The 26,513-nt window shown below is 41.7% G+C and overlaps 1 protein-coding gene across 1 annotated transcript; it reads right to left on the minus strand.

Moving 5' to 3' along the window:
• Nucleotides 1-415: 415 nt before the first annotated feature.
• Nucleotides 416-25,752, minus strand: LOC308083395 (semaphorin-4A-like; the record flags this gene model as incomplete). The annotated part of the gene is made up of 14 exons (XM_080425712.1): nucleotides 25,651-25,752; nucleotides 21,794-21,948; nucleotides 19,988-20,050; nucleotides 17,519-17,612; nucleotides 16,790-16,909; nucleotides 14,716-14,843; nucleotides 11,369-11,550; nucleotides 10,220-10,358; nucleotides 9,663-9,852; nucleotides 7,904-8,019; nucleotides 7,419-7,582; nucleotides 6,178-6,245; nucleotides 4,959-5,267; nucleotides 416-699 (listed from the first exon to the last, which is right to left on the minus strand). Exons 1-14 carry the CDS (start codon nucleotides 25,739-25,741, stop codon nucleotides 416-418), a joined length of 2,103 nt encoding a protein of 700 aa, XP_080281838.1. The 5' UTR covers nucleotides 25,742-25,752.
• Between the last annotated feature and the right edge of the window lie 761 nt (nucleotides 25,753-26,513).

Raw genomic sequence — 26,513 nt, forward strand, 5'->3', positions numbered from 1 at the left:
GCCGATTCCGATACGTTACCGATTATATCGTGCATCTCTAGAAAGTCGCCACCGTATCTTTATTTTTAACACGCACAAACCAAGCAGACTACGCAGACTACCCACAATGCTCGGAAACGGCAGCTGGCATTGGCTGACTGTAGTCGTGGGCTATTTCACTCGACGGGAAAAGAGGAACATATTTGGTGCAAGCATGGGCTTTATTTATTTGTAATTATATTTTTTTAAGTTCAAAAACCTGCCTACCAGTGGCATCATCAGTTGGAAGGTTTGGTCATTTCAAAAAATGACCCGTTCAACTGCAACACAATGAAAGGATATTCTACAACTTATACACTTCAGTAGATTATGTTACCAGGTTACACGCTGTAAAATACAACATATTACTACCATTTCTTGTAACAACGTCCTTTGTCTACTCACTGTCTGTTTTGTCCATGTGCAGCAGCACCTCAGCAACACCCAGAGAGGTCCCGGTGTGACAGAAGTACAGTCCAGTCTGGGTAGGCAGCAGAGAGGCCAGAACCAGCACCTGTCCTGACCCTACCTGGACCAGGGAGCTGGAACCAGCAGGACCAGTCCTCTTGTACCAGGTGTAGCTGTTTACTGGTGGGTCAGCATCACTGCTGCAGTTCAGAGTCACGTTTCTGCCCTCGACAACTTTTCCTGGTGGATCCACGGCTATGTCTGTGTGAATTACTATGAGGTCAAGACAGGAAGAGCCATTCGTCATTTTATCTTTTATGTTTCTTGAATTATATTATATATTCTCTATTGTATTCTATTTTGTTATGTGTCATATTCATTGTTACAGTAGCCTAATTGTGTTTTCTTTTCTGACCGGTGTAATGACCTGCAAATAAGCTATAGATACAGTATTCTGGCAAAAACTTAAAAAGCACAATATGCCTATACAGAAATACCCAAGGTCGAGTGTAACTGTGAAACTATTCCTGTAGGCAAACTCTACATGCACCTTTTCTATTAATAGACTCAGCCCTGCATACACACACTCAACCATGGTCTAAAGGAGAGGAAGTTGAACCAACCTCTTACGACTTCTTTTGTAGAAAAGGAGTTATATTTAAAACGCAGGGTGATACAGACAACAGACCCCCTAAATTCTAAACTCCATTTCATCAATCTATTTTGCCCGGCACAGTCATAGAAAAAACATCCCCAGACAACAGACTCTTCGCTAAAACCCACCCCAAAAGTGATTGTCCAATGCTAGCTCCAAAGTTTGCAGGATTGGTACGTTTGAACAAAATACCTCAAATCATGAACGCAGCTTGTGATTTCTGTGAAATTTCACACGCACATTTCCACTAGGCCGAGGAAGAAATGCCACCCTTTTCACATTGGCCTGTTATAGCGCCACCAGCAGGTCTAATTTAGCAAAACAAATTTTTGGAACAAAATGCCTCAAATCATGAATGCAGTGTCCGATTGCCGTGAAAGGCCTAAGAAGAAATGCCAACCTTTTCACATTGGCCTATTATAGCACCACCAGGAGGCCACAATAACGTACCTGACCAGAAGATAGGTTCGCCATGTGTTTTGAAGCATAGGAAAGTCGCCACCGTATCTTTATTTTTAACACGCACAAGCCAAGCAGACTACGCAGACTACCCACAATGCTCGGAAACGGCAGCTGGCGTTGGCTGACTGTAGTCGTGGGCTATTTCACTCGACGGGAAAAGAGGAACATATTTGGTGCAAGCATGGGCTTTATTTATTTGTAATAATATTTTTTTAAGTTCAAAAACCTGCCTACCAGTGGCATCATCAGTTGGAAGGTTTGGTCATTTCAAAAAAGTGCTCCGAGGAGCACTTTTTCTAGTTTATAAATGGGTCTATGTGCAACTATAAAAAGTGCTCCTCGGAGCACAGGTCTCCGCCAGGTCAGGTATGTTATTGTGCTGAATTCGCCAATCAGGATGGAATATGAATCATGATCACTTGACTATAGAGATAATGTGTACCAATTTGCATGATGTTTTGACAAAATGTGTTGGAGTAATATATATATATTTATTTTGTAAAAATCGGCCTCCTGGTGGCGCTATAATAGGGCAATGTTAAAAGAGTGCAATTTGTTCCTGAACGTAGTGAATGCACGTGCAAAGTTTCACCTCAATCGGACGCTGCGTTCATGGTTTGCGGCATTTTGTTCAAAACGGGCCACTCCTGCAAACTTTAGATGTCACTCTTAGCCAATCAAGATAGGATATGAAAAATCAAACAGATTCTTCTTGATCACAGGACTATAGATCATGTGTACCGATTTGCATAATATTTGGATAAAATCTGAAGGAGTAATATTTAAACATGTGTTAAGTCGGCCTCCTGGTGCCGTTATAAAAGGCAGATGTGAAAAATTCAGGTCAGCGTTTTTTCCTTGGCCTCTAGGGAGTGCGCATACAAAGTTTTACACAGATCGGTGCAGTTAATAGGTAAAAACATGAATCGGCCTGTAATAGCGCCACCATGAGGCTGATTTGAACATTTTTAAGTGGCATTTCTTCCTCGGCCTAGTGGGAATGTGTGTGCAGAATTTCACATTCCTGCCACACAATCAAGAGAGGGGGCCCTTTTTTGCACCCAAACATTTAGGTACAACTCACGGCCAAAGCAGTGCTCCAATTCTCTCCCAAAACGGGCGAGAAACAAGCGATAACGTAGTACATGAAAACGGGCCCAAAAGAAGCGCCCAAATAAGCCGAGCAGTGTGCTTGTGTGTGTGTGTGTGTGTGTGTGTGTGTGTGTGTGTGTGTGTGTGTGTGTGTGTGTGTGTGTGTGTGTGTGTGTGTGTGTGTGTGTGTGTGTGCGTGCGTGCGTGCGTGCGTGTGTGTGTCGTCACGCTGCGATGCACACCCCTACTCACGCTGGCCGCTCATACTTATTCCACTGTTGTGTTCAGTACAACTCATGCTACCAACGCACAACACGTTGACTTCAGAAGCTCTATTTTCTCACACAAACTAATCATCATGTCACGGACAACACGGCGGGAGGGAGGGAGAGAGAGAGGCTATGGAATACACACTCCTTGGAGCATCGTTTACTTGGAGAGAGTGCATCTGGGCGATCTGCGATACGAAGTGGCCGGTGACGTGGCGTGACGTCACGTCACGTGACGTTCTTGACATTTAATATTATTGTATGAACCGTATGAATTAAATGCACGAAATATGTCCTCCAGTGTCCTTCAGTTATGCTCATTTTTTGCCTAAATGTTTTTTTTTATTTTTTTGGGGGGGTTCAGTAAATTGTGCATTCATTTTTTTATTAATTTTTTTCTGGTTCTTTTATTTATCCCGCCAAAATTGATCACCCAAAAAACTGTTTGAGGCCATTTGGAGTCAATTGGTGGTACTTTGTAGTGACACTATTTTAACATTTCACTGAGCTAAGGAATGAGCTAGGTCTCGACTTTGTACGATCTTGGCTAAGTGGTTAAAACAATACATTAATTTATTTGACCCTACCCCTCCAACACAAGGTTGCAGAGACTTAGCGAGCTGCAGGCACACTTAAAATATCTAAGAAATGTTGTTTCTAGTTGTGTGCTCGCACTATTGATGTTCTCACTATTTCTGTATTATTGTGGGCTCGCTGCAGTAGTAGCGAGCACAATATAGATGTTCTCACTATTTCTATATTCTCCTCAAAAGTTTGGCACCTAACTACTCCTACATACTTTCACTTAAAAAGTTCAAACTGTAAAAAATCCAGCTTACTGTGGACACGGGTACTTGTATTTTGAATTTTTTAATAATTTTTAAAATATTGAACTTTAAGCACCCAATGCATTTCCAACGGGTTTTGCTAGTGGGGAGAGAGAAGGACACAGGAAAATCCCTGTGTTTTCGTAAAGTCACTGTGGCATTTTTTTTACACATATTTATTTTACATCACCAAGTTCGCACTGGTCTGCTCTCTGATTTATTCCAAAGATCTAAGCTGTGTGATGTATACATTTTGAGTTAAGACCATTAACTCTTTGACTGCCAGAGTATTTTCATAAAGTACTCCCCCAGTGCCAGCTTTAGTTACTTGTTACTTTGCAGATTTGAATATTAATACAAAACCTACAGTAACCACACACAGCCGATCTACAATTTGACGCGTTATGAGCTTGTATATCTTCTATTTTCTGAAAGTTCGAGTACTTTTACTTTGGTAATCAAAGAATATTTTGATGCTAAAACGTTTGTACATTTCAAGCTCCAAAACTACCACCCCCACCCACACACACACCCACCCCATACTCCATCACCACCCCACCTCCCGCTCCACATGACATACCCCCCTCTGTCATACTCTAACTATTCGAAAAAAGCCGATATGCAATGTGATGTGTTGTGAGCTTGTAGATCTGCTATTTTGAAAAAAGCTTGACAGTCTTTGGAAAGTGTGAGTACAGGGGGCGGCAGTGGCTCAGGTGTAGAGCGGCCGGATGGCAACTGCGAGGTTCCCAGTTTGATCCCGGGCTCCCCCAGAATTAGTGTCGAAGTGTCATTGAGCAAGACGCTGAACCCCTAATTGCTCCCGATGAGCAGGTTGGTGCCTTGCATGGTTTCCTCAACCATCGGTGTATGAATGTGTGTGTAAAAGGGTGACATTTTGATGGCAATAATTTAGTACATTTCCAATTCAACACTAACGGTGTGTATTAGTCAACATAACCCCACACAACACCCCCCAACCCCACACCCCATACCCCCTCCCCCCCCCCCCCCTCACGCGCGCACACACACACACACACACACACACACACACACACACACACACACACACACACACACACACACACACACACACACACACACACACACACACACACACACACACACACACAGTAAACCATCGGAAATAGCTAATCTACTAGCTCACTGGAGCCAGGGGGGAGGCACCCCGCACCCATCACTACCGCCCCCTATACCCCTCCATACCCTTACTACTTTGAGCCGTGACGGCCATGGCATTGTTTTTTGGTGGCGATGTGGGGGCCAAGCCATGTGGAGACCCACTCAGTTTAACAGAGTAAGAAGCGATGTCTTCCTCGAACCCTCCTTCCTCTGACACACAGGTGTAGGTGCCCAGGGTGTCTGCCGTGACCAGGAAGGATAGACTGCCGTCTGGACGCTGGAGGAAGAGGTTCTGGGGGAGAGTGGTGGGAGTGCTCCATCTCAGGGTTGCCAGATTGGAAGGTTTGGGACATGGAAGCCTCATTGCGTCATTCAAACTGGCATATTCTGCCACTGTAGTGACAGAGAGATTCAGCAATCAGTACAGTTTGAAGAGAGTAACAGGCTATAGATGTGTGATTTATTGAGTTCCAGATCCTTGTGATGGAAAGACAAAAATAGTCCAGTGTTCCCCCAAGCTATGGGTCGGAGACCATTGTTGGGTTGCGGACCCATTTATATGGTTGTTCTAATTTATTGTGGATGCATTAAACTCCTGACATTGAAAATCAACACTCATTAACAGTGATAGTTTGGGCATGCATATGCTTTTATTGCACTGCACAGGGTTAAAATTGCTCACGTCTAAATGTCTGTTAAGCTATTTACTACAGTAGGCTATATGCATTCATGGTTTATCATTATTGTTTATTACTTTGAATTTCTGTAAAATGCTGTAACTATACATCAAAGATACAGTGGATCACATGTTTGCTGACAGAAGGTGCAGTGTACTAATATGGACAGTGGATGGCAGTAGATGGCAGTAGTGTAGCACCTTTTAAAGCAGACTTTTAATCCACCACAGTACAGTGGATATTGGGCTGTATGTAACTTATAAATAGGTATAATATACCTACAATTTATTATATTGTAACATATTGTAGACTTTACATGAACTGATGTAAAACCAGTATAAATGGGGAAACGCCACCACAGTGTATTTCAGATCAGCAGCTGATCTTTTTAAAGGCAATTTGTTTCATATTTGTTTGTTTCCATGTTTGTTAATCTCTTGTTATTGCTTGCTTTAGTCAAAGAGTCATAATTGTATTGTTGATCATTGACATGTGTTTTACACCGTACTTGTTGCACATGTTTGTTTTTGTTATTTTGTTGTTGCTATTATTATTATTGTTATTATTATTATTATTATTATTATTATTATTATTATTATTATTATTATTATTATTATTATTATTACCTGAGTGAGGAGCAGCTTTGGCAGCTACACACTCTTTTGTAACATCACCGCTCTCTACATCCTGGCCCCTGTGGTACGAAAAGGAAAAACATATAAACAACTGCTGACATGAAGGAACTGTGTCCTGTCTGTGGTAATAGAGTGGTGCATTGACAATATGTCTGTTTAGAAAAACAACATGTCAGATGTGTCTTAACATGCTCACGTGCACAAAAAAACACTCACACCGTCAAAGAAATATTCTGGTATAAAGATACAGTCAGACCATATCGTAATAATGTAATTACAACTTGAAGGTGCAAGTGAGGAAAGAAGATAACATTTAACATAAGGGAAGACATGTCGTGTCATTCTTCTTCAATGCTTTAAAGTGCATGTTCTTTTTCCTGACTAATGTATTTGGACTGTAACGTTAATTATATCAGCCTATTTGGTCTATTTATATAACCACCACAGTCTTCTACTGTTGTACTGGTAGCATGACCAGCACAACCACAGTCTTCTACTGTTGTACTGGTAGCATGACCAGCACAACCACAGTCTTCTACTGTTGTACTGGGAGCATGACCAGTAAAACCACAGTCTTCTACTGTTGTACTGGGAGCATGACCAGTAAAACCACAGTCTTCTACTGTTGTACTGGGAGCATGACCAACACAACCACAGTCTTCTACTGTTGTACTGGTAGCATGACCAACACAACCACAGTCTTCTACTGTTATACCTTGAGCTGACCAGTACAACCACAGTCTTCTACTGTTGTACTGGGAGCTGACCAGTACAACCACAGTCTTCTACTGTTATACCTTGAGCTGACCAGTACAACAATAGTCTTCTACTGTTGTACTGGGAGCATGACCAGTACAACCACAGTCTTCTACTGTTGTACTGGGAGCATGACCAGTATAACCACAGTCTTCTACTGTTGTACTGGGAGCATGACCAGTACAACCACAGTCTTCTACTGGCTACTGGGAGCTGACCAGTACAACAGTAGAAGACTATTATTGTACTGGGAACTGACCAGTATAACCACAGTCTTCTGTTGACTATGGGAGCTGCCTACTAGTACTAACATAACCTTTTGCCAGCTTAGCATACCTTTCCCTCCATACTATTAGTCATCACTTGTACTATTATTATCACTACTACTACAGCTTACTACCTCTGCTACAGTATGTACTGTACTATATAGTATACTACTAGTTTACAATTAATAATAATATAGCAATGTCCCTTACATGTTGGAGGCCCCAGCAGTGACCTTGGTGCAGAGGTTCATGCTATGATCCCATCCACAGAATGGATCCCTGGCCAGAACACACTGTGTACAGCTCTTATACACGGGACAGTGGGTCAGCGGCACCTGGGTCACCCCTTCAGATGTCCCCACATAAACCATGCCCTACAGAACCATGACAAACAGTTATTTACATTACATTCATATAAACTACTCCCTACAAAACCATGACAAACAGTTATTTTTGCATTACATTCACTTTCTTTTTGGGGGTTATACTGTCGTACAATGATGTAACAATTTGGCTTTGAAGTGATAAACGGGTTGGAACCTAGAATTCATTATGCTTAAGTGTTTTAATCCATATTTCCTTTTTTGCACTTTGTAGCCTCGTTTTAGCTCTATGTAACTATCTATAGGCCTTATGTATTCCTGATGGGAATGTAACAATTCAATAAAGATTATTATTATCATCATAAGTTTTACCTTGGAGGAGGAGAGGATGAGGTTTTTCATCAGCTGAGGAAGTTGGAATACCTGGACCTCCTCTATGACCCGGGGACCCTGTTCCAATAGAACCACTTTGTGGAGAAAACCGTTCTCTGGAAGAGAAAGAGTGAACTGGATGGTTGAGTTTCTGAGACACACGCGCACACACACACACACACACACACACACACACACACACACACACACGCACACACACAAGAAGTAATCTCGATCTATGATGACACACAAACGACAAATCCTATTTGGTTACATTTGTTCACTCTCGTGTGTGTATTGTAACCAAGTCCCCTGACTGGGGGGTATTTTTTGAGGCAAGGATTTCCAAGTGGCCAACTCTAGTACTGGATGTTTGGGCCCGTTTGGGGCCAAAACATGAACAAACGAAACGAAGTTTGAGCCAATGGGTTCTACTCATGGGCTGGCGCATGGAGGTAGACGGATAAATGACTTTATTACACGGCTTGGCTGAATGCTTAAGTCTGATTGGTCAAGCACTGAATTCAGTGGTCTGTTATTTTTAAATAATGACCGCTTAACTCAATAATAGACCGCCGCAAAGTCAACGCTCCTGAATAAAATTAATCAATCAATGTGTTTAGTTGCCGTATTTAACAAGACAGGCAGCCATGTAAACAAACACAGCTATTTTACAGCTAAACAGTATACTAAAGAATGTTTTTGAAAACATTTGAGGCGACAAATAGGCAATGCAGTACCAGAATATTGATTCATATTTGATCAACACTTCCTACCGGACTCTTGCGAGCTGACCTGTTGCGCTAGATGCACTTGGCATAATCTAATGGACTATATCTTTCTTTACCGTAAGCAATTACATACTTTTAAAATCAATGAAACCCCCTTCAGGATGATAAAGACCCCTCCGCTTCGTGCCGGGGTCCAATCACCCTTTCAGGGTTAATTTCTCAACAATGATGCATTAACCCTTGCCTAATGTGCATGCTTATGGAGCCATAATGTCATCAAAAGGGAAAGAAAGGGGGAAAAAACTGGAAGTAGGGTGTCCCTTGCCGACCTATGCACTGTGTGAGCAACAATGAGCGGGGGTTTCCTGTCTTTCCTCTAGGTATTATGCAAGGGATAATCAGCGGGGAGCAGGTCATTATTGAGAAATAAACCCTGACAACATTGATTAGACCCCAATCAACAAAACAAAACAAAGGATTTCATAACTTACGGTAATAAAAGTATTCCATTCATTTATGCCAGGTGCGCCTAGTGCGGTCGCCACGGAAAACAACGGGAAGTGATAAAATAGAATCAATATTTGATTACTGCATTGTCTATTTCTCGCTTCAAATGTTTTCAAAAACATTAATGTAAGCAATGTTTAGCTGTAAATGACATTGTGTGTTTATTAACATGGCTTCCATGTTGGAAACGGCATAAAATCAAGTGATGCAGATTGATATGAGCCAGATGCTCTGAGTCTTTGATTAGACAGCGTTCCGTTATTGAGTTCAGTGGTCATTATTCAAAAATAACAGACCGCTGAATTCAGCGATTGACCAATCAGAATCAAGCATTCAACCAAGCCCAAGCATTCAACCAAGCCGTGTAATAAATAGCTCTATGACTGTAACATTGTACCGGTGGCGATAATTGTGTTCCTAGGATGAGCGGAGCCAGACGCGGCTTCTGCCTTTGGCGGTGCTGTCAAAAAACAAGCGCTCCCACGCCCCACTCATCCTCGGGGAAAACGATATTGGCGTACCAGTGAGCAGGAACAGGATGGTGTATGTTTTGCCGTTGGCAGCCTGAGTCCTCTCAACCACCAGGCGACTGTATTGCTGGCTGGCAGAAATGAGCAGCGGGCCGTTCTCTGCTTGCTTCACGCTGTCACTGGTCAGAAAACTCTTCTTCACGTCTTCTAAAACATTACCGGTGGCGTTTCCCAGTCCGCACTGAAAACAAAACAGAAACAGATAGGGACTGTCACGATCATGAACTAATTACGATTAACGATTGAATTGGGTTTTGGCAACCAAAACCACCCCAATTGTATAAGTTATATTGTATTAACATTCTCTACCATACATATTGGACAACATAACATTTTATTGTCAAGTCGAGTCACAAGTCACAAATTGTATAGGCATCAAATCCTGAACTCCTCACATGGCCGGTCCACTAAACTCGCTCCACTCTGAATGGAGGTATGCTATCGTGTTGAACTGGGGTTAAATACAAGTCCATGGTGAGAATATATTACGTTAAAATAGTCACTTATCACACTACTGTTTGACTACAACTTAAATGTTGATTTCCAACCTTTCCCAGGTCATGTTTTCTGCTTGAAAACTTCCATCGGCCAGTAGTCAAATCAAGTTTCTTGTAGCTGCCATCAAACACAGCCCTGATGTCACTCATCTTAAAGACACACACAGCAGAAGACCCTGGATCCATGGACCTACGACACAGATTGAACAACACATAAGTAACACCACTACTACTACTACTACTACTACTACTACTACTACTACTACTACTACTACTACTACTACTACTACTACTACTACTACTACTACTACTACTAATAATAATAATAATAATCCTCCTATAATTTGAGAAACCTCTGTTTGTTTTTAGTGCGTGGTGAGGCCAAAAACTGTTCTGCCCGGTTCTCCTCAGTGGCTGGAGCAATTGATCTGATGATTTGCACACAGCCATTGCCCATTACCATGTGCACGGAACGGCGAAGCACGTTTTTTGATTTCACCAAATCTCAGCTGTTTATTAGCGTTTTTGTGTAAAAGAATGTCGCCATGGTTGCGGGGCTGCCCAGCTATGGGACGAACTACCTCCCGGGTTGCCAGATCATGTGTGCATATCCCCCTACGGATGCGTCAACCGGGTATGGACTAGATGTAATAATAATAATAATAATAATAATAATGATAATGATAATGATAATGATAATAATAATAATACTCTTGATTTGTGTAAACCACTGAATGGGAACAGGAAGAGTGGGCACCTCGATATAAAATTGCCCTTTTTTTCCAAAAATGTTTAAAAAATACAATATTTGGAAAATGTTCTCAAGTGATGTAAAGTATACATGATTAGAACATGCTTGACATTCGACCATTAAGGTCTCATATTTCTACAATTGCTACAAATTGCTTCATAACCAGTATATCCAATCATTTTGGGCACAAACAAGAAGTTCAATTTAAGTATACCTTTTGGTCTGATAATGATGTACTGTGCATGTTCAAATCATACTTTACATTACTTAAGACCATTTTTCAAATATTTAATGGTTTAACATTTTGGAAAAAAATAGGCAATTTTACATCGAGGTGCTTCCTTAATGCCCACTCTTCTTGTATCCCTTTGAATTACCTTGTGTTGAAATGTGCCATGTAAATGTGTCTAATTAAATATTTTTGCCACTGCACATATTTCATTATATACCACTGGGAGGTGAAGACACCGTAGAAGAGCGTGTCTGTGGTGCTGTCGCCCTCTACTGGTTGGAGAGTGAACATGTCCTGGAGGACATTGAGGGGCAGCTCTTTGGCCAGCTGGCAGAGGAGAGAGGCCTTGGCGAAGGATGTCCACTGTCTCTGTAGAGTAGGACGCCCTCCTACGTCACTCTGAGAACAGAAATGAGTGGAACATTATCTGTCTGTCTGTCTGTCTATATAATACATACTGTACATACATACATACACATACATACATACATACATACATGCATGCATACATACATACATACATACATACATACATACATACATACATACATACATACATACATACATACATACATACACACACACACACACACACACACACACACACACACACACACACACACACACACACACACACACACACACACACACACACACTGATTGATTGATTGATTGATTGATTGATTGATTGATTGATTGATTGATTGATTGATTGATTGATTGATTGATTGATTGATTGATTGATTGATTGATTGATTGATTGATTGATTGGATAGGGATTAGGAGGTGTCAAATTTGGTCTGTTAGGTTTTCTGTTTGAAGTTTTGTTTTATTCTAAATTCAGCATGAGTAGACGTGCTGTGGTTGTTGCAGTACTAGCGGAGGGCAAAGATGAAAGATGATGGACTTTTGGGATGTTTGAATAGGTGCTCCACCATGCTGTGTTTTCTGGTGGAGCGTGGCCTTTATTTGTGCGTTCCAAGTACCAAGAATATATGACTCATCTATATCACTCAATGAGGTCCATTGTACTCTTCTTCAATAGGAAACCACCCTTGTATGTCCTCTTAATTTGACTCTCAGGGGAAATGTGGTTTGCAGCATGGCATGCAATGCAACACATACTGCATACTCACAACGACAAACAGGAGGAAACAGGAGTCTATTGCAGTGACTTAAACGTATCTTTTAATTTCAAGGACCCCCGTAACTCTGACAGTGTACAAATGGACCTGTAAGGGTCCATTTGGTTCCATTTGTACACTGTCAGAGTTACAGACCTGTAACAGTCCATTTGGTCTATTTCACAGCTAAACAAGTTCAAGTTTAGGCATTTAGCAGACGTTCTTATTCAGAACGACTTAAGGCAGGTACACACTGCAGGACATTTGGTCCGATAATGCTGTCTGCGACCTTTTTTGGCGCTCGCCGACAAAACCTCCCGATCTGACGCAGATCGGCCTTTGATCGGCGAGATAATGCTCGCTGTGTGTGAAAGGCACAGCGACACGATCTGGCCGCGATCATCCGCTCTGGGATGGCTTTGCGACCGTTTTCAAATATCTATCTGGTTAGTTATTCGGCCCTGTCGCAGACAGGAGATCAGACAGTATCATACAGTATGAAAGGGTCTGCGAGGAGATCCACGCTACAGCCAATGAGAGCACATTACAGCCACCGTGGCTAGGGGAGCGTTGCTGGATCTGACCACAACAAACAGTCCCTACCGCAATATTACCGTCCAGTCCTGTATTAAGTTAACATTATAAAACAAAATGAGAGAGTGAGCGAGCCTGGTGGGCTGTTTATTTTAGAGGAATTGTACAGAGAGAGACAGAGACAGAGAGCGAGCTCTGTGTGTGTGTGTGTGTGTGTGTGTGTGTGTGTGTGTGTGTGTGTGTGTGTGTGTGTGTGTGTGTGTCTGTCTGTGAGACAGTGCAGCATGCGTGTGACACACGCTGTGTCTGAAAAGCGTTGCCAGATGTTGCGAGAGAAATAAGCAACCAGGTCTATGAAAACAAGCCCAAGAAAAGGCCACTTGAGCACTTTAAACCTATTTACAAATACATTGGATATTTGAAAATAGACGATCTACAAGCTCACAACGCGTCGCAGCTATTTTCAAAGAAAAATCTTGAGAAAATTGTGGAATATTTTCCAAATCCACTCAAATCTTGTATGGGGGTCTATGATGGCACAACATATTTTCAGAAGGGGGGTCTGCGGACAAATACATATTATGTGTTGTTTAAACCACTGGTTTAAACAACATTAGGAAACAAGGCCAAATAAGCAACTACACAAATAAGCCCAAAAAACGCACCCCGCAACAACCAATATTTACAAGCAACTCTACAGAAAAACAAGCCCAAAGTCGCTTATAATAAGCGGACATGGCAACGCTGTTACTGAGTTTCATTGCGCACTTTTAAGCTGGTTGACTTGTTTCAGAGAGAGAGAGAGAGAGAGAGAGAGATACATACAGAGAAATAGAGAATTAATTATTTAATTTCAACAATCAATAGCGTCCTGTCTCGGTCTCGCGCATATCACGGGAGCTGTGCACGTTTTCATGAGACGTCGGTTAAAATGAATTGGAATAAAAACAAATGTATGTATCGGGTCTGGATAGCATCCTAGTGAACTATCCTACAGTGTGTGATCCCTAGTCGGTGATCAATCGTATAGTGTGAAAACCACAAGGATATGTGAGAGACGATTTCAAGAAATATACTCCTGTAGTGTTAAATGCTTAACGATCAGACGACCCCCAACCACTTTAAAAGTCCTACAGTGTGTACCTGCCCTTACAATGGCTTTTGCCTCTTGTTGGCTCACTGCATTCATAGAAGATAACTATGATTACTATTGATATATGAAAAAGTGCATTTTATGACTGGAATGTGATTCTATCAAGGTGTCTGTAGCTTTACAGACATGTGGTTCTCAACCTTTTGTGGATCAGGGCCCACTTGAAAATCTTGAATGTGTTCACGCCCCACCAATAGGCTTAAGTGGTCAGATGGGTGGGCCACGTGCATTTTCAGAGCCTGTTTATTTGAATAATCAATCAATCGATTGTGTTCCGGCTTGGACAAATGGAACCACTATAGGGGGTGGTCATAACTGTCGCCGATCAATCAATCAAGTATAATAAAAGTTGTTTATCAGTATCACATTGAAAACACATTTTTCAAGGTTTTGAATACATACATTTTTTACATTCCTTTTCAAGAAAAGTAGAGTAGAGTAGTTCACCCCAAAACAATACTTATTAAGACCCCATGAAGCCTTGAATTCATGGAGTTTTTATTTTTGTCGCATTCAAGCTTAGGAAGTCATCAAAGTCATGTCATCAAATTATTGGCTTAGGAATTCATCTCCATGAATTCAAGGCTTCATGGGGTGTGTAATTGATTGAAAATAAGTCATTGTTTTGGGTGAACTACTTCTCGTTATACTGTACTATCTTTAAATCTTAGTGTTTTGTCACAAGAATCGCTGCTGTATATATATATAAACAAGGGGGGCTCATCACCGTGCAGATCTTGTGCAGTACAGTACCTTGCAGACTTGTGCCACACGGGGCGTTATGAGATCATTCACGTAGTCGTATTCTTTGGCCAGCTCACTGAAGAAGAAGAGCACCTTCCCCTCAGCAGGATCAAATGACGAGCTGACAAATGTGGGGTCTGAAATACAGGAAGTGATGAAACCGCAGGAAGTAGCGTTAGAGCAGAAAAGAGCATAGGTAATGCTTTTTGATTCTGATGCAAGAAAAAAAGATGGTGTTGAAACTTGAATGAGGAACTAGTATGTCTAGCTCAGTGGTTCTCAAACATTTTTGGCTCAGGTTACCCCTGTAAATAACCTTTTCATCCACGGCACCCCTGAATTACATTGTTACTTTATTGCACCTTTTTTCATATTAATGGTACGTAAACATGTAAATCTATCCCCCAAAGATACAGTATGTCATGAGGAAGATTGGAGAGAATATTTGTTTCCATTATTTAGGACAGACTGAAAATAACTTTTATACTTGACGTTTAACCACTTAAACCCCAGCATTCCTATTCTGGGTGGAACATTCACCAAAAATAGCCATCTACAAGCTTGTGACGCGTTGTGAACTTGTAGATCTTCTATTTTTGTTGAAGAGACTTGGTGTAATGTAGGCTGAAAAAGAACGCAAGTACAGTTTAACTAAGGTCCATTTTACTAAGTATATAGAGGGTTGTTAAAGTGGTTAAACTGAAGTGACATTGATAAATTCCAAATATTATCAAGGTATTCTGAGGCACCCCTGGACTTGCGTCAAGGCACCCTAGGGTGCCGTGGCACCCACTTTGAGAAGCCCTGGTCTAGCTGGTTGACATTTTACTGTGTGACTCAATCTGAATCTTATCAACTTGAGGAAATTACTACCTCCCTCCTGCGCACGTGTGTCATGTTATTTTACTTAACCTTACTCAAACCTGAGGAAGGTCTACACGACCGAAACGTTGTCTTTGTTACAAAATTAAAGGCTTAAAAATGCCCACAAAAACAACTTAAAACTAAGTTGGTCAGTGTGATTTGTTTTTGGGCCGAGCAGAGAACTTCAAACATTTTAAGCTTCCTTAACAGGTCTTCAAATTGCCCCTTGCTTACTCTGAAGGGAAGGGGTGGGGGCGGTGGTGTTGGTGGTGGCGGGTGTTGCATCATTTTTAACAGAAAAAGTGCTCTAGGCAGCACTTTTTCTTCACAGCAGGCAGAGACAGTGTCAAAGTTAAGCAACAAGTCCATATTGGGCATGTCCTGTTTGGTGTATTATGGGGTTGACCAATGTCAGGGGCTGAAAGGGCTTCGTATCTGCAATTTTCTGTCTCATAATTACTAAAGTAATAATCATAACAATACATTTCTGAAAGGCACCACCAGATAAACAACGGAAGCTAAAATAAATGCACATACAAATCATCCCTGTCTATGACAATGCCATCCTAAGCTAGCTATGGGGATGCATGTACTGTAGTTCTATAGGCTGATGCCTTCTCAACCACTTATCTCTTGACAAGCCAACTATACTGCTGTTGTTGTTGTTGTTGTTGTAAGAATATTGTCGCTGTCGGGCGGAAACCTTGTATGTCCAAAAGCGTTCTTTATTTATTATAAAAAAGCTGACTGGCACATTAATTTACACAAAAAAAACCTGCATAAAACATTTCTGCCTGACTGCGTACTGGTCAGCACTCATATCACCAGACACAATTATTTGATTACATCCGGTGTTAATGCAGTGTTGACACAAATAACTTGCAGCACTGTAGAAGTAGTTGACGATGTAGAAGCAGATGCCACAGAATGAAGCCTATAGATGTTTTACTGCTATAGTTTCATTTTCTTATGCCCTCACCAATCTGCAATTTCAGACAGACAAATCCCACATCTATCTATCTATCTATCTATCTATCTGTCTGTCTGTCTGTCTGTCTGTCTGTCTGTCTGTCTGTCTGTCTGTCTGTCTGTCTGTCTGTCTAAAAATATTTAATTGTTCTGACCTTAGCTCGCCCTAATTAAACAGAAGTATGCTAGCAGCTCCCAAGTCAACCCCAGAGTCACTACTCTAGTAAACTGTAAGTATGGCAGCACTCACCATTCAGTAGGCTAAAGGACGTGTCCTGGGTTACATCTGGGCGGCCATATTGGCTGAAGTGGCGAAAGATGGCCGGTTTGCCCCTGAAGTGTGTGTCGGTGCCAGAGAATAGCTCGCCATCTACACACACACGCACGCACGCACGCACGCACGCACGCACGCACGCACGCGTGCGCGCACACACACACACACACACACACACACACACACACACACACACACACACACACACACACACACACACACACACACACACACACACACACACACACACACACACACAGAAGCATTCTGTAAGGTCTTTATGAGGGGTAGGGGTTATAGGGTAGGAATATAAGTTGAGTAACCTAAACCAAAGCAAAGTATACCCTTTCAAGAAGTCAGTTAGTGGTGAAATAGTGCACTAATGTAACTCATTGACCTGACTTGACCACTTAAGCCCTATATATGTTTTTATACGACGAATCGACCAATATACCTAAAAATAGGTGATTATAAGTGATATTTTTGGTCTGTCAAAAGAAATGCAGACAATAAACATGATCACTATGAGTATGTCTTGCAAAGCCAAATGGCAGGTAAATACTCTCCATATGTATTACTCAGGTCAAGGTTAGCGTTTGGATTGCATAATGTGTCAATGTAAATTATAATCTTATGTTATGTTTTTACAATATCCATTTATTCTTTCCGAGAGCTTTTTTAAATACTGTTGTGTTTTGAACTTGCTTATAGTGACAGCTGTGTTCCTCTGGAAGGGGTTGTAGGGACAGCGTACAGCGTGTTTAGCTGATGTTCTCGCCATCGAGAGGGTGTCTGTATCCTGAAAGAAAACAAGCAGTGGTTTATAACAAATTTTCCATACAAATTTTTTAGGCATGTTATTATAAGCTTAAGGTTTCAAAAATGTAAAAAATTAGGGTTAGGGTTAGAACGTAGAATCAGAACTAGACTCACAATGAGTGTGTCTTGTGGGTTGTAGGCAAAGCTTCCACAGACATACAGGTGGGTGGAGTTGATAGCCAGTAGCACTTTAACAAAGTTACCACAGTCAGACTAGGGAGAAACAGACAGTTTAAGCAACGATTGATGCTGTGGATGGTTCTCAGTTAATGTCTCTTTATATTATTATTTTCTTTTTCTTAGAGTAGCCAATTATTTTCCCCCTTTTCCTCCTAATATTGTTATGCCAATTCCCGAATTTCCCAGACACTTATGCGTATTGTTGTTACTACTCTTTATCCCTCCTGGCTCACTTGCCAATGAGGAGGCCCCATGGGAGGACGTTGTGCCTCTGAGGGCGGATTCAGACTATGGTCCCGGGTGTGCACCCCGGACCACATGGCAGATGTTGTGGTAGTGTGAACGTAGCGAACCGTTCCCCGTAACGCATCACCGTACCGTACCCGAAACCACCTGGGGAGGTAGTCTCGGGTCCGATTGCTGCGGAGCAGTGCGGACTCGGGAACGGAACGCGGCAATGTGAATCCATCCGTACCAAGAGAAGGAAGTGGACTGCTAATCATAAATCATTTATATATTTTTATAATGACGCATTATTTTTGCTGGGTTATACCTTCTCATAGTTCTACTTGAATGTTGACAAGAAATAAATAGTGTTTGAGTAGCGCGAGCCGTGAAAAATAATAAACAAAAAACACATGTGTGGCGAACGTATATATAAGGATAAATATACCAAGGATTAGTCCGCGACGTTACATTTTGAGGTTTTAAAGACCAATGCACACACTGCGTTGGTTGTGTATTGTTGTTCTGTTATTATTATAACTCAAGACAACGTCAGGAACACAAACTTTATTATTCACTTTAAACTCTGACAAGTGACTCTTCTTCTGTGAATGACATTCATATCTCCCAAAGCCCCATAGTCAACAGCGCCCCCATGAGGCACATATTTACCATTACTGTTGCATGACGTGTACTCGAGTACGTTAGAATTTTGGCCAATGTGAATGCTGGCCAGCTGAGAGAGGCCGATTGTACTCGGGGACGGTTCGAATGAATCGGACCCAGTCTGAATCCGCCATGACTTACTCCTCCACTCTGGGAGTGGGAGTACCAGTGACAACCAGGAATAGACTGGGTGATGACCACAAAGAGCGTGGTGACATCTGGAGAGACAGAGGACGGCCGGAAAGACGGCGACCCGGGGTGGAGTGGGTTGGCAGCCCAAACCACTTCTTCCGTGAGGAAGAACCCCTAAAGCTGCAGACTGCGGTAAAACCTGCAAGGAGGGTTTAAAAATCCATCACGGCAGAATGAGATGTTTGTGCCCAGCAGCAACGACGACGCAATGCACAGAAGAATGCCAGGCCCGGGGGCAACCCACAGTGCCTAAAGCCTCCTAGAGTCGCCAACACCCGCTGCTAACATCTCACCTGCCACCCTAAGCCCCCAAGAGACAGTGGGGGTAGTAGCATGCCACTTGGACACAGGTTGTGGTCTGATCAGCCTCGGTCGGGTCGCCTGGACGAGGGTGTCTGTCTGTTGCAAGATCCGAAACACCCAGTGACTCCAGGTAACAACACTGATGATGATGTGTCCCAAGTTTGTGCATCAGTAGATGTTTTAGTTAACTCCCGTTCAATGCTCCCCACTGAAGGCACCACCAGCCCAGCCCGTAGGAGTCACTAGCGCAGCCACAAAGATCACCCTCCCATCTCCTCCCCCGAACATGATCCAGCTGTGTTCATATAGACCAGTGGTTCCAAGATGTTTTAGCTCGAGACCCAAAAGAGAAAGTTGATGTCTCCCCAAGACCCAAACTAGTGAAAACAGCCTATCTACAACTACAAGCTCACAACGTGTCACAATGCGACGTGTGGAGCCTGTATATCAGTTATTTTCATTACTTTTTTAAAGGTTTTATTCATTTTCTTTTTTATGGAATTTCTTACAATTTTCTATTTTCAGAAATTATGTTGAATATGTTTTTAATTCATGAAAACAATTGGAAAATAAATCCTATAAAAACAAAATGTAGGAAACAAAAAAGTAAAGGGATATTTACTCGCAGCCCATCAAAATGGGTCTGCGATCCACGTTCGGCCAAACTGGATGCACTACGGTGGAGTCCGTAGTCTCTGAGGTGGTGGACAGGTACTTTACCCTTTGACGCCTTTTCTTTGTGTGAGTTGGTCTACAGTAGGCCTATAGGTTTAAGGAATGACTACACACCTTTATATCTTTCCCTTTAGAAGAACATAATCTCATTTCCTGGTCAGACGGTTTCCACTCCACCTAAAGAAGAAAACACAAAAAGGAAAATGAATGCATCGTACAGTTTTGTATCTTTACTAATCTAATGTATCTGTAGCATTTTGTTTTGTCAATAGGATGGTATGCAGCATGAACAAAAATAAGGCTAGTTCTGTGTATAATGTTCAAACTGACGTTAAGTGCTATTAAGATTAAGAATGTATTTTTCATGGGACATTGACCAAAGTAAACAAACTATTTGGTCAGCAGCACAAATAAAAACATAGTAATTAAAAACACAAGAGTAAAATATTGGCATCCTAATGATTTTGCCAACATTGAATGTGAACAATTAATAAAGTTTTAGCATATTCCAGGCTGAAGGTACAGAATACCTTGTCCCGTCTCTCTATGGGCTTTTGAAAGAAAGCAATTTGATATTTTGAGCAATATAGTTTTGTTTAAACTGACATATAACAACAATAAAAACATGTCAGATAACATTCACATATCCTTTGTGTTCACCACTGGAACACAAGTACATTTCTATTTATTTTCAAATGAAAACGATTAAACAAATAAGGTGTAAATTAAAAGCTGATTATCTGGTTATAAATGATACATGCTCCCATGTATGCCGAGTGGGAAGTGACAATACAAATGGATTCTGATTCTGATAGTAAGCTAACTATAAGGTAACATGCACCAATATTGGATGATTATTGTTGTTTTATACAGTACCATGGCCATGGAGAATACTCAATCCTGATTGAACAGAGGGTATGAAACATCTTCTAATAACCGCACTCCTTTGACATAGTGGCCTCATCACCATTGTAAATACATATGCATAATTGAGCTGTATTTACAGTTCTCATTACTACTCATAAGATGACACAATTTCTACTTACTTTGTGTCTCAAAAGTGGGCCGTGGACAGTTCAGAAACCTGCCTACCAATGACATCATCAATGGTTATTCCAAGCTCATAGAAATTACAGCCCTTCTCTTCTGGAAAAGTTAGCATGCTGAAATATAAGCCAATTTTCTGCATGAATAAATAAAATAAAAATAATAAGTTTGAAATCTTGTTGGAAATGACCAAACCTGCCTACTGATGATGTCACTGGTGGGCAGGTTTCTTAACTGTCCACAACCGTCCTTTGAAACGCAGAGCGAGTAGACCAAAAATGGTGCCATCTTATAATGAACATTAGTGAGGACCAATTATATGACGATAAGGATGAAAATGGGTGAAGTGGTCCTTTAAACCAATGGTTCTCAACCAGTGGTCCGGGGACCACCAGTGGTCCTTGAGGGGGTTCCAGGTGGTCCCCAGCTAAATGATGGAGAGCTGGTAACCAAATGGACCCTCATAAATCTTTAACTCTTGAGAACCCTTACGGGTCCATTTGGTTTCATTGTACTCGGCAGTCTTTATTTACTCGGCATTCGAATGCCGAATAAATAATGGACCTTGATATGAAAAGGAACTGGGGTTCCTAAGGGTCTATACTGCTGAAAACAGCTACAGGTAGGTGTGCTGAGGTGACCACCTCACCGCTTATCACCGCTGCTCAGTGACGCCCTTTTGTACTGTTGTAGTAATCCACCCACCCTATTAGGTGGGTGGATTCATTTGGAGCATGTAGCTGCCTTCATGGGGGTCTTTGAAAATAGCGTGAGAACCACTGATCTAGATTAAAGTGCAAAGAAAAAAAAGCTGTGTTCCATTTTTTTTAGGATATGAGTGAGATTGAAACATTTACAATGACTGTGTCCAACCTTGTTCTTCATGGTGATGACACCTGGTTGGCTGACGTCCAATGAGAGGACAGCATCCCGTGCGCCTACGTACAGAGTGGAGCTGTCGTCGCTTAGCAACAAGGTGGTCGTGTTTTGGGCGTCGGTGAAATGGGCCAGTGGTCTCCCTGTGGAATCTGAACAAACACAGCAAGAAGAAACATGAAAACATTATCTCTTTTAAAACCCTATAACAACAATGGAGGAACAACCAGGGGTCTACAACGTTTTTCAGGCCAAGGACCCCTTCGCTTAGGCTATAGAGAGATGAAGCAGGGAAACCATCATACATATTGTATACAATTGTGTTGCAGATTAAATGTTTTCATTTATTTCGTAGATATCTTCATAGACTTGTTTGACAGCACTATATCATCAGTGTTTTTGGGTCATGTGTATTTTCAGATTCAGCCCTATTTAAACTTTGACTATTTGAAAATAGCAGATCTACAAGCTCACAACGTGCCGCATCGTGACTCGTTGTGAGCTTGTAGATCTGCTATTTTCAAAATATTTGTATGAATTTTAGACATATGATAATTTGTGATTGTGAAACGGGACATTGTCCATAATGAGTACTTTTACTTTTGGTACTTTAGGTATATTTTGATGCCAATACTTTTGTACTTTTACTCGAGTAAACTTTGATTACCAGACTTTTATATTGCAGTATTGATACTTTTACTTAAGTCAAAATAATTCAGTACTTTTTCCACCACTGCATCATACTGTATGTTGTTGATGTAGCTCTGTGCATGTGTGAGCAATGAACATGTGACCCTCAAGACGCTATGACTGCAAATCAACCACACACCTACACACTGGTACGGCATTTAGTGCCTTACCATGCTTGTGGGTGTGTACCATACCATATGTGTATGTGTGTGTGTGTGTGTGTGCGCGTGTGCATGTGGTCGAGGATGTTAGGTAGCCTATGCATAATGGTCTCTTAACAAGACCAGGAGACCTGGTTCTGCCAGACCCAGAATGAAGTCCAGAATGGAGAGTACAGTGGTTGATGAGCTTTGATGAGATTTCAACCACTAGCGGTTGAAATCTGAATGGCCGGGCTTCGCACGACGTGTGTCCCTTCTATGCCCATGTATGGACAGACTTTTTTGGGGGACAGATTATTTTTTGGCTGGGGCCGGAGGACAAAGTGACAGACTTTTTTTTGGCTGGGGCCGGAGGACAAAGTGACAGACTTTTTTTTGGCTGGGGCCGGAGGACAAAGTGACCATGCCCATGTATGGACCAAACAGGTACAAAGCCTCATGTAAGCCCGACCCCTTGGGTCTGGCAAAAATGGAACAGCAAACCACATTCTCAAGAACTTGCATATTTATTTACATTCTGAACTTGTTTTGGTTCTTCACTCGTTATACAGTATCTTATCTTGCATGCAAGGGGCAGTTAGGCTACAGTGTGATAGAGAGAGAGAGAGAGAGAGAGAGAGAGAGAGAGAGAGAGATGTGTCGATCTGCCGTTTCTCAACATAAGATCTGGGGACCACCAGGGGTCTAAATGGATCCTTACGGGTCTGTGACGCAGATAATGACCCTACCTACAGATGGACCTTTACAAACAGAACTGAACGGGTCCATTTGGTAACTTTCCTTTCATGAATAACATTTAATTTTGTCCAATCTGTATGGTAGAGTATGTTTATACATTATAACTGTCTCCCTGCTCTCCTATTGAGACATTTAGATCATGTCAAAGGTCATGTCTCACCTAGACACAGGATCTGACACAAATTTTGACCTGAGGGTCAAAATTAAATGTATCCCCTGAGCAAGCAGACTCAATTATTAGCTCAATGGCAAAAATGTCAGCACTTGCGCAGGTAACCGGGATCAAATGGGGTAGAAGAGGACATTGGGACATAGCTCACAGTGTAGACTAAGGTTTGAGATTTTAAAAAAGGCCCTCAAGTTGGCCATTGTGAAAAGGCAGAAATAAGCAAAATATATATTTTTTTCCATAATAGTTTGATTGTTGTTGAATCTTCACAACAGGCGCTTCAGCGCGAAAAAAAGTTACACTTCACCGGCGTGTTTCACTGTTTTAGCGCTCCTTCAGCAGCCGCTGCTTCTAAATTTAGCTGCTTTTCGTCTTCTTTCACTTTCTCCCTGCCGTTTGGTTCCCCCCCCCAGGTTGGTGCCCTGTGCTTCAGCACCTAAAGCCCTTCTGTTAAGCCAGGGCTGCACGTCGGCCATTTTCAACCTATGTTCATTGGTCCTCACTAATGTTCATTATAAGATCTGTGTCTCAGAAGGAGGGCTGTGGACAGTTGAAAAACCTGCCTACCAGTCAAAAAATATGTTATTCTTTTATTCTGCATGGACAATGGCAATATGCTAACTTTCCAGGAAGAGAAAGGCTGTGGTTTCTATTAGCTTGGAATCCCCATTGATGATGTCACTGGTTGGCAGGTTTCTAAGCTTGCCCACCTATGAGACACAGAGTGAGTAGACTGAAATTGTGCCATCTTATAATGAGCATACAGTAAGTGAGGACCTTGAAGATAAGGTTCAAAATGGTGAAAATGGGTGAAGTGCTCCTTTAACTCTGAGAGTATACAAATGTGGTGCGTGCGCAAAGACTATTCGGAGGAAATCATTTGCCGAAAATAGACGATCTACAAGCTCACAACGTGGCATGCTGTGACATGTTGTGAGCCTGTAGATCGGCTATGTTTGGTGAAGAGATTTGGTGAAAGAGAAGACCAAGTACAGAGTCAAAGGTCAAGTTTAATAGGCTTTAAATGGTGAAATTTCTGAAAATACACATTAACATGAATCCAACATAATGATAAAAAACATAATGTGTAAACAAGCAAACAAAAACATGACGATAGAGCTGTCAAGGAAGTTTATGAAGTCTATGAATTCTATGGGTTCAAATCCCGGGTAAGATGTGAAAGTTACAAATTGCAGCTTTAACAAGATAAAAAACTGTATGACGTTGACACTGTAATGCTACGAAGTGACCAGATGTCTCCGTTTGGCCGGCCTGCTGGGATTGTCCCGGTTTCAAGCTGAGTACCCTGACAAATATTTGTCACCGATTTTCACCACAATTAAAATAATACATGTTTTGAGTGCTTACTTACTTACTTACTTACTTAGACGTTTATCATGTTCTGTTCTGTTGAAATGTGTGGGTGTGCAAAGTACCAAAAATAATTGTGCCCCCTGATGAAAATGACTGTGGTGCCGACTATGTGCACGTGCATGAATGTGCACGTACACGAACACGCGTGCATGAAGTGTGTGTTCATTAAACTAGCCCTATATTTTAAAACAATTAATAATAATGATTAAATAGCCAGTCTACAAGCTCACAATGCATGAGCTTCGTGGCTCATTGTGAAATTGTAGATCTGATATTGAAAAAAATAATTAATATTAAATTAATATTTTCACCTATAATGACATACCCATAATAGGGACACTGGGGTTAAAGTGGCCAAGGGTTTGGGTGTCTGGAAATATGGTTACCCTACTGTAGCCTACGTACAATGAAAAACTAATCAAGCATCATCGGACATTGATCTGGTAAGGCAGGACAAGTGTGTAGGCCTATAGCACATTTCAACAAGGCAATTCAAGTGCTTTTAATAGATAAGGTATTACGCCTTAAGACCTGAGGCCGATTCTTAAAATGTTGTCTAAATCAGGCAGTCAAACTGTTTTTTGAAAAAAATGTTTTTTTCATTATTAATGGGTCAAGCAAGCGTCAACAGATCAGGGCACGGAGCGAAACAAACACATTATAAAAGTATATTTGAATACAATAAAAATGAAAAGAAGTAAAAAAAAGTGTGATGGACTTACTGAGAGGGTAGGAGGTCCGTGGAGGGTCCAGAATAACCGAGGACCCCAACACGCCTGGCAGAATGAGGAAGAGGAGTCCCACGCCACGCATGATGAAGGAGGAGAGCACTGGGCGGATAGATGGACCGGTATGGATGTATGGAAGAGAAGATAATATCTTATCTGTTGTCTGACCTCCTGCAGCAATCTCACACATTAACATACACCAGCCATGTCTGTGTGTCGTCTGAGAGACTGTGTGTGTGTGTGTGTGTGTGTGTGTGTGTGTGTGTGTGTGTGTGTGTGTGTGTGTGTGTGTGTGTGTGTGTGTGTGTGTGTGTGCGTGCGTGCGTGCGTGTGTGCGCAGACCTTTTTATACAGTCTATGGCGCAGACGCACGAGCAGGACTACAGTAGGGTAAAAAGAAAAAAATCTGTGATAATGCTCAGCTTTACTCCATCTAACCATACAGTCACTATTTCACACATCTCTCCTAAATGTGTGGCACAGTTGGGTAAAAGAAACACACAACGGTCAGCACTTTTGTAGTTCACAGGCACTTTGGATCTTTAACATCATGTCGTCCTGTGTTTTCGAAATCATATAAACATTTTATAAAGGTGTCAACATCGACAAGAAACGTTGTCTGGAAATGCGTCTATACATAGGTATTTTGAGGGGCGGAGCTGAAATCATGGTTTGATGACAGCGCTGTAGTTATGATTGAAACATGACTACAGTAAGACCCTGGTGCGTCATCAAGTCTACCCCCGCCCTAAAAATTATAACTCAGATATGGTGGGGGGGGGGAAACAGTTAAGTTGAGAGAGATGAAGCAAGGACCCCCACTACATATTGTGATCAAATTATGTTACATATTAAAC

The sequence above is a fragment of the Gymnoscopelus braueri genome (assembly GCF_963280865.1).
Source record: "Gymnoscopelus braueri genome assembly, chromosome: 4".
NCBI classification, from domain to species: Eukaryota; Metazoa; Chordata; class Actinopteri; order Myctophiformes; family Myctophidae; genus Gymnoscopelus; species Gymnoscopelus braueri.